The sequence below is a fragment of the Perca flavescens genome, chromosome 20, assembly GCF_004354835.1.
Source record: "Perca flavescens isolate YP-PL-M2 chromosome 20, PFLA_1.0, whole genome shotgun sequence".
Lineage (NCBI taxonomy): Eukaryota > Metazoa > Chordata > Actinopteri > Perciformes > Percidae > Perca > Perca flavescens.
The window spans coordinates 14,113,151-14,122,865 of NC_041350.1; the positions used below are offsets into that span (position 1 = coordinate 14,113,151).

At 40.7% G+C, this 9,715-nt stretch overlaps 1 protein-coding gene across 1 annotated transcript; it reads right to left on the bottom strand.

The window, feature by feature from the left end:
• Positions 1–2,452: 2,452 nt before the first annotated feature.
• exd1 (exonuclease 3'-5' domain containing 1) lies at positions 2,453–9,314 on the bottom strand. Its single transcript, XM_028566064.1, has 11 exons — positions 8,783–9,314; positions 8,573–8,641; positions 8,457–8,490; positions 8,301–8,377; positions 8,099–8,172; positions 7,849–7,935; positions 7,633–7,737; positions 7,462–7,542; positions 7,228–7,371; positions 6,573–6,764; positions 2,453–3,347 (listed from the first exon to the last, which is right to left on the bottom strand). Exons 1-11 carry the CDS (start codon positions 8,910–8,912, stop codon positions 2,637–2,639), a joined length of 1,704 nt encoding a protein of 567 aa, XP_028421865.1. The 5' UTR covers positions 8,913–9,314; the 3' UTR covers positions 2,453–2,636.
• Positions 9,315–9,715: the final 401 nt, after the last annotated feature.

The following is a 9,715-nucleotide window of genomic DNA, read 5'->3' on the forward strand; positions in this document are numbered from 1 at the left end:
AGTCATCTTTCCCCTTTGAAGGACACAACACTGTCTGAAGTTTGGGAGCAGGGGGAGTGGGGGAGGGAGGGAGGAAGCGGTGACTACCGTGTGACAAGCACCCTGTTCCTTCCTCCCAAGCCTGAGAAACAGGAAGTGCTGCACATAAGGCATTATTGTGACGGAGAGGAAATGCAAGGTCCTCTAAAATAAGAGCTCCAATCTGGTTGTCAATGACAGTAGCCTGTCCTCAACAGCCCCACAGAGACACATCCCCTCTCCACATCACCCCCCTCAAAAAGTCACTGTTGAGTGACGCAGATATATAAAACTAGATCTCATTCTGTGGCCATACAAGACTTCAATGTGTAGTGAATCCTAAAAAAGAAATACAGAGCAAGTCAACGCAGTTAAGTCTACATATAAAGTCGTGGGAAGGTATTCACTTTTGTAAGATTTGAGTGGAGCAGCTCAAAGATAACCTCAATGGCCAGCTTTAAAATCATGTGTTAAACATTTTGTTCCCTGCTAATCCCACCCACATACAGATTGAGCAACAACAGCATTTCAAAGGGCTAAAGGAGGCATATGGGTAGAATCCATCCTTGTGTTTAGCAGAAGCTGAGGAGGAGCTGGTTGCTAAGAGAGATGCAAGGCTTTGTGCCGGGCTGCCTCCCAGTTAATTAAAATCCTACTTTATCGGTTTCACGCTTTCAATTAGAAAGCTCTGGAAAGGGCCCAAGCCTCTACATGTAGATAACCATAGCAATAAGATGCGATTAATACGGGGGGGGCCCCATTTGCGCTGCAGCAATGCCCTGCTGTTGTGTCCATGTCTCATTTTGATCCCAGGCACCAACCTCTGATGATCCAGGCAAAAATGGCTATGCAGGGCCTCTCTGCAAAGTCTGCACAGCACCTCAAGCAACAAATTAGACGGATAAGATCTGCTTTTGAAGAACATGGCAGGTGCTGGCCACCTGTGATCATGTACATCTGAACTGCAGCAATGACTGAAGGATCACTATTAAGTCTGTGCCAAGACTAATGGTTTTCTTTGGTCATCTGTAATCAAAAAAGTCTGTCAGCTAGCAATGTTTTTGCTCAATTAACAGCAGATCCATCAATGCCTGTCACTGCTTTTCACAATCAATTAACTGCAATACAGGAGCCAAGCTGTACCAGATATAAATCACACTTAGCACATAAACGTTTTATGGCCATGTGGAGCTGTTATTTTGTAGTTTGTGATATAATTGCAAGTATTTCTTGTCATGTTCTGCATGATAAAAAGATAATCAAACTAATATAAACACCTACATTTTTTTTGATATCATACAGATTATCTAGCTGTTAGGGGTACACCAATTATTACTCAAACTAAATTGAGAAGGTTTTAGAGGCAAAATGCTTACGAAATGCAAGACAAATGGGAACAGATAGGCATAAGTTTTGTCAAATAAATCAGCGTTGGGAGTAACGAGTTACAAAAGTAACGCAACTACAGTAATGTATTCCTTTTTGCTGTAACGCAGTAACGCATTACTAATTACATTTTGGTAATAATATACCCGTTACAATCTCAGTAACGCGAGTTACAATGCAAAATTTAGTGTTTTTTTTTTTTTTAAGAAATCCCCAACACCGCGAAACATTTCTTCACAGAAAAAACAAAAAAAGCTGTATTATTTGCTGGTTCTGTATTCGATGTTTAAGGTGACTGCAGAAACGGATACATTTGCGAGATGGACGTCTCCAGGACATTTTCAGGAGTTATTACGCTGCGTCGAAACGAGATGTCCCGTCACTGTGCCCGTGGTCGGAGCCAGAACCAGAGACGGTACGGACAACATCTGTCTCCCAACAGGTGACAGTACGTCAGCTCGGATGGACAGCAGTGTGTCCACGCTGCTGACAGGTAGAAACATGCCAGGAATTAATGTTGAGGCTTGATACACTTAAATACCATTGCATTTTTATTACCCATAATTACTGTAATTGTTGGGGCTTTGTAAATTATAGTGTGGTCTAGACCTACTCTCTGAAAAGTGTCTCGAGATAACTCGTGATGATTTGATACTATAAATAAAATTGAAAGTAACTATGCCGTACTTCAATACAACAGTAACGTACTTTTGAGTATTTTCATTTTCTCCTATTGTACGTTTTATTTCTCTATTTTTATAGCTTTAGCTACTTTGCATATTCATTATACAAAATATTATGAATAATCTATGATGTATTAAACTGGATAAAGAGGAGACTTTATTGATCTGGTGGTGAAATTCACAAGCTACCTGCCAAGGCAAACTTCCGCTATTATTTTGGTGAGAGTAACTCAAAAGTAATGTAAAGCATTACAATTCAGAGACAGTAATACTGTAAAATTACTCTCAAATGACAGTAACTAGTCATTTATAATATATTATGTTTTGGAAGTAACTTGCCCAACACTGCAAATAATACAAATATATTTGATTTAACTGGTATTAACACTGAATCTTTTATTTTTTTCCCTATATAAAGTCTTTTCACAAACACCTGGCATCAAACAAAGCACAAAACAAAATATTTACTGCCATCTACTGGTCAGAAATCACAAACATGGAACCGCAAACATCAGTAATACATGTCCTTATATAGCTTTAACACTTCCTTTAGTATCTGAAAGACAAGAATGACTGCATGAGTGAAGATGGGGTGGACTTGGGTGGCGATCTGAATTGTTCTCCTGTCATGCCAAAAGTGTCCTTTGGCAGGTCATGAACACTGGGGCCAGGCTGGGACGTCACTTCTTGGGCAAGTATACGGTTGGGGCACGAAGTAACCACCCCCATCCTACCAGGAGTTATCATCTCTTTGGGGATCTGATCTTGTGATATTTGGAGAAGGAAGCCTCTTCCTATGGCAAGTAAGGCCGGGGTGGATGACTGCTCTTTCCCAAAGGGCCTTCCTCTTCCCATTGTGTCCATCAGTACCTCTGTGTGCCCTCTGCCTACACCAAGTGTCAGGGGACTGGTAACAGCTATTTGTTTCCTGAGGTCTGATACAGTGGCTGCTGGGTCAGGGGAGGCATGGACATCCTCAGACAAAACATTGTTGACTCTTGGAGGGCTCGTGGGCAGCTTGTGAAGGAAAGGTTCAACTTGTGAAGGGGATTCCACATTTGCAGGTTCAACGGATTCTACCTGTGTCTGGCCGTGCTCCTCTGTTACAAGTGAGGGCTGGGATGGAGTCGGAGTTCGGGGGTTGAAGCGTGCCAGCAGACCTTCCTCTGTGACAGGGTAGTGGTCTACAGCCTGCTTCTGCCGCTCACGACGCATTTGCTCCAGCTGCCTGAGCTCTCTGGGCAGCTCCAACACACTCTCCTTAAGATGCAAACAGGAAGATTTTTGTGTTTGTGGACCAATGAATGTGCTTTAAGGATAGATTCACATTCTCTTCAAGTCTGTCTTGAAACAATACAAACAGTGAAGTGGTTTTTGGTTGCTGCTATTGTTCCTTCTCTCCATACTGGCTGTGAGGAGATCCCTTCCCAACACAATTTCAATGTAAAAGACGGGGGACAAAATCCACAGTCCTCATTTCACTGAATGAATATCTATCTATCTATCTATCTATCTATCTATCTATCTATCTATCTATCTATCTATCTATCTATCTATCACCACAATAAAACAATGTCAAGTGTACCAAACAGAGGACTGTAATTTGACATTCACCTGATTTGACTTACTCTGACTGTTAAAGCCTCAAATTAATTTCAACTAAACTTTGAAATATATTTTTTTCACAGAATGAGGACTGTTGATTTTATTCTCCATCACTTACACTTGAATCATAGCAGAAAGGGATCTCATGAAAGCCAGTATGGACAGGAGGAACAATTTCAGTGAAAAAAATGTTTCAAATGTACTATTGGCATGTGCATATTGTATTAAAGGGGTGATGTAATGCAAAACCAATTTTACCCTGTCATAGTTGAATAACGACAGTTCGGTGGGTAAATAGGACATACATAGAAGCTCAAAGTCCCACTGACACCCCTTTACTATGAAAATCTCATATTTTGAAACTGCCACTGAAAACGGGCGAATCTCAACAAAGCTAGTTGCTTACGCAAGCATCTCAAAATCCGGAACCTTAAGAGAACAGTCACGCCCCAACATTAACATAGGCTACACAACTGACCTGAGATCAGGTAGTCTTCTGAATCTAGCTAGGTCACGCAGATCTCTGCTATTCCATTACAAAATTCACTTCTGAAACTTTTTTATGCGAGAAATCAACTATGTAAAGCTCAAATATGGGCCGTTTTACAAAAATGGATGGCTAATTGCAAATTTTGTCCGACTGTGTGTCGGAGTTCAGCGCCGGTGCTGCCTGTGTTGTTGCCTCGCCGCCCAACCTGCCTTCCTTTACACACCCCGGCCTGCTCTGAGCTCGATTGAGCTCCGTTACGGCTTGCAGCCCACAGCACTCCATACCCGCGCAAAGTCACCGGTTTTTGGCAAATGAACTACTATACGCTAGTGCTCTGACAGAGCTCCAGGGCCTGCAGCTCCCCTCTTCCTGCTAGCTAAATGCCTGGTGTGTGTGAGTAAGAGCGCGGTCAGCGAGCTTGTTGCACCAGCAATATGTTACCACAGGTTCCAGTTAATCTTTTAATGTGTGTAATTATAATGTGTTGAGTTATTTAAACAAACGATTGGGGAAATAAACGCCGCTTGTCCGCGAGTCTCATTGATAGAGCCTGCGGCTGGATGTAGCTCTATCAATGAGAGCTAGCTCCTCCTAGAATTCCTCTGAAATTCACAAATATTCATTAACTTGAAATCAGACACCGTTGTTAGCTTTATAAGACCTTTAGGGATATATTACTAACTATCCGTGATTTGTAGCTAGCTACACATAGCTAGGATTGAAGGGACAGTCATAGCTAATGAAACCCCCATGGTTCACAAAAATTCATTAACTTGAAATCAGACACCGTTGTTAGCTTTATAAGACCTTTAGGAATATATTGTATAGGTGGCATGATGAAATTCAAACTGTAAATATACAGAAATTACACCAAAAAATGAAGCTAACTATCCCTGATTTGTAGCTAGCTACACATAGATAGGATTGAAGGGATAGTCATAGCTAACGAAACCCCCACAGATCACAAAAATTCATTAACTTGAAATCGGACACCGTTGTTAGCTTTATAAGACCTTTAGGAATATATTGTATAGGTGGCATGATGAAATTCAAACTGTAAATATACAGAAATTACACCAAAAAATGAAGCTAACTATCTGTGATTTGTAGCTAGCCACACATAGCTAGGATTGAAGGGACAGTCATAGATAACGAAACCCCTAATCTTCACAAAAATGTATTAACTTGAAATCGGACACCGTTGTTAGATTTATAAGACCTTTAGAGATATGTTTCAAAATTCAAACTGTAAATATAGCTAGTTATGCTGACAGCCAGCCAAGATTAACTGGAACTGTTGTAAGAGATTGCTGGTGTAACAAGCTCGCTGACCGCGCTATCACTCTCACACACGGGCCATTTAGCTAGCAGGAAGAGGGGAGCTGCAGGCCCTGGAGCTCTGTCAGCGCAGCAGCGTTTGGTCCATTAACCCCAAAACGGTGACTTTGCGCGGGTATGGAGTGCTGTGGGCTGCCAGACGTGACGGAGCTCCAGCTACCTCACAGCAGGCCGGGGTCTGTGGAGGAAGGCAGGCCGTGCAGCGAGGCAGCAACACAGGCAGCACCGGCAGCTGAACTCCGACACACAGTCTTACCAAATTTGCAATAAGCCATCAATGTTCGTAAAACATCCCATATTTGAGCTTTATATAGTTGATTTCTCGCTTAAAAAAGTCTCCGAAGTGAATTTAATAACGTAATAGCCCGACAAACAATGTATAACTTTGCAATGAGACCTGCTGTCGAGTCTCCCATGTGTTTCTATGTAGTTTGCTCAAACCAATCAGCGCGTAGCTCATTCTGAATATTCATGAGCATACCATATTTGGAAGAAAAGCTCTTGTTCCAAATAGAGCCATATTCACAGGGTAGTTAAGGGCCTAATAAAATAGCATTTGGGCAATTTTCACCCCAACCAGTGTTACATACCCCATTAGGAGACCTTAAGGAACAGTGTAAAATACCCTATATAATCATTCTATCACCCCTTTAAGGTAAACATGAAACATGTGAAAATACCTTTTAAATGAGCTTCAGCAAAGTTTTTTTATGAAGACAATACATAAATTAAAGCGGTTTAAAATCTGAATAATCTCAGTAAGGGAACTAAGACACCTACACACCTGTACAGAAACGCAGTTAGTCTGCTGTGAATGGTGAATGCATAGTATGAAACAAACATCTTGATTCACCTGATTAAAAAAAAAAAAAAAACCTTAAAGCAGACCAGTGTAACGGCAGCCAATCAGATGCGGTTTTGCTTTTACTTGATTGGGCATAGAGTGTGCATGGTGGCTAGCAAGTACACATTTCCAAAATGGAAAAAATATTTATCCACCAAAGACAACTTGCTTTCACGCCCTGGAAATGTGTAATTTGTGAATTACCCACCATGCTAACATGCTCCAATTCATCAGGTTGGTAGTGGCTGCTGTTGAGGTATGAATCCACCAAGGCCATGTAGTCGGTCATGACGGTATCCAGCAGCACCAGTCTGAGAGGCTGAAGATGGATCACTGACAGAGCCATCACCTTAAGCAGGGGTACAGGACAGGGACGCTTGCACCACATCTCCAGTTCTTCCTATAAAGACACACACCAGTGATTACAGCACATTAGGGGTGGGGGAAAAACAATTTTTTTTATCGCAATGTTTTCCGTGGCAATACTGTATCGATACACAGACGTCAAGGATTGATCTATTATTATATATGTGTTGGTCAGTTTGTCTGCTTGACAATCCCATTTTGCAGCAATAACATTTTAAGTGAGATGGACCAAAAGAGAAATTTATCATTTTAGATAAAACAGATGTTGACAAAGTTTCCTTTTGGGGACATCATTTGAAATTGGGAAAGTTGGAAAATAGTTAATAAACTGCAATATACGGCAATATGTTTAAAAATCGCAATAATATCGTATCGTGACATAAGTATCGTGATGATATTGTATCTCGAGGCCTCTGTTGATTCTCACCCTTACAGTACATACAGATCCAACTACACGGTAAATGAAACCATCTTGGATTGGAGACAGTGTACTGCACCTTGGTGAGCTGGGCCATCATCTGAAGGGACAGAAGCTGTGAGGAGGGCACCTTCAGATGGAGACTCACCACCTCCTGCAGAGTACTGACTCTGTCGGGAAGGAGACCTCCTGTCTCGGAGTAGAAGCACATGACATCTGCCACCTACACACATGCAGAAAGAAAAGCAGGAAATAAGTAAGCGCACCTAAACACGCAGGAGAAAACGTAGGCCACCGTACATACTGCATGTACCTGCGTATCAAAGACGTTGGTTAGCTTTACTCCAAACTGAACAATAAGACATCCAGCAATGGCTCTGCAGTCATGAATGACCTGGACAAAATGTACAATCAACATAGATATGATGGTAATAATCATCACTGTGACTGAACTGTATTTCTATTGTCTGTTTAGAATGCTTACCTTCAGTATGCGTTTACTTTCCAGGATCATGGAAAGACCGTTCTTAAAGGCCCGAGCTCCAAGTAAGAGAATATCAAACAGGTATACCTTGCTTTTAGTGGCAATCTAGATGAATGAAGAGTTTGTTATTTTCTTTTTCTTTTCATTCTTGTGATGGAAAAGTAAGAAGTGAAGGACAGAAGGACTCAAAAAAAGCAGGAATGCAGAACTTCTTACCTGCAGCCAACACAGTCTCCCATGCTTAAATACCTCGACTCCATCAGCGCCCACACCGATCACATGCTGCTTCTTGATGTGCATCACCTGACAGATAGGAACGCAGAGATATTATCGAGAGATTTAGAGACAACAGGTTCTCAGTAAATGTGTCCACCATTAGATTTACTGTCCATATAGATTTGCATACTGACAAGTATGTAATTTAAAGTGATTTATGCAACAGTAAAATAACTTTAAATCAACTCACAGCAGACACAAACTTCTCATGAAACTCATCAATGACTACAAAGTTGATGTACTCCTCTTCATCTTCATCATCATCTGTGAAAAAGGGTCCTCTCAATAGTAATGATTTCCGTTTGGAAGACATGAACTTGAAGCTGGAAGTATGCTGAATTTTGAGTATGATTAAAGCTTTAGCAAAGACACTCAATTATTATCATACTCACCAAATGTGATTGTCTTCCTGTATGGCTGAAACTTTTCCACATTCAAATGCTTTTCAAATTGGTGGTCATGAATATTTCTGTTTAACACATTGCATGTTACAGTCAATGGCCATATTAGGGCAAGCACAGTGTGCAAGCATATTGTTTATTACTTACCCAATGGTAGTGTTTGCTTCATTGGTAAACTCCACTGTTATTAAAATTACATGTCACTTTTAATAAAAATATTCAGCCTTCACTTTTTAGATATCACTTGTCATGAGTGAACTAACCATTCAGAATTTCATGCCCGAAGAACATTTTTGAGCCAGGACATTTGAAGCCATTACTGCAACGAACAACTGAAACAATACACACAAGTTAATATAACGTTAGTTTAGATACGAATGTAGACATGTTTTTGTGCCGTTTTAGCATATTCCTTCAGAAAGACAGAATTGTTATCCCAACTATACATAATAAACGATAGACATTTTACTAACCGTCCGCCAAAATCAGTGTTTTGTTAGCAGTGATACGCTGGACGACGCCGAGGTAAGATGAAGTCTTAAGGGTAAGTTTGACGCGTTTCCCCTTGAGGGTATTCAGGAACTGAACGTCGTCCCCAACCATTTTGAAGTCATGCAAGTTATGAGTTGTTTTGAGCTATTAAAACAATGAAGCTGCTAGCTTAGAAAAAGAAGACAGCCGACGCTTTTCTATGAGCCAAAGCATCAACTAGCTAGGCCAGCCACTTGTCATTTAACTTAACGTTAGCAAGCTAGCTAAATTACGTGTCAGTGCGCTAAAGTAGCGTCAAGAGGAGCACATTAAAAAACGTCAATGCTGCGTTCAAAAGCTTCTTGTTAATTTCTGTATCTTCTTCCTCGTCCCTGGCTAACTTTACGAAATTAGCAACAACAACAAAAACCCGTAAAGGCCGGGTAAGGCTATATCTACAGTTTCTACTATTATATACTTTCTGCTATACACACACATCAGCACATTTGTTTTGTGTAAAGCTACTATGTTAATAATTTGAACATTTTCGACTTTAGTGCCTCCCAGTGGACTAAAAAAAGAGACTGTGGCAGGCAGCAATGTGGCTGTCAGGATGAAAATGACATTTGATGATGCTAATTTTAAACGGTCATTAGTTTGTTTTTAATATGGATTAATATAATCTGAATTAGTGTGATTCAAGCTGTATTAAATGAGGTTGTGTTAAATCAGGCCAGTTCAACAAGCATATTATTAGCTCCTTAAAATCAGGGGCATGCCAAAGTAAATAAAACAAAGTAAAGAAATGCAAAGGAGGTTTTATATATTGATTTAAAAATTTTTTTTACAGAAGGTCGCTCAGATCTAAGTGTATCTGATCGTGTAGAGTAGGCTAGAGATGTTCCGATACAGTGTCGGAAAAGCCTCCGATACCG

Excerpts from the sequence above, each read along its gene's own strand:
- exd1 (XM_028566064.1), bottom strand. The coding sequence starts at position 8,912 with ATGGTTGGGGACGACGTTCAGTTCCTGAATACCCTCAAGGGGAAACGC. Across the intron at positions 8,642-8,782 it reads AACACTGATTTTGGCGGACG|TTGTTCGTTGCAGTAATGGC; the intron begins GTTAGTAAAATG and ends GTATTGTTTCAG. Across the intron at positions 3,348-6,572 it reads AATTGGAGCATGTTAGCATG|GAGAGTGTGTTGGAGCTGCC; the intron begins GTGGGTAATTCA and ends TTGCATCTTAAG.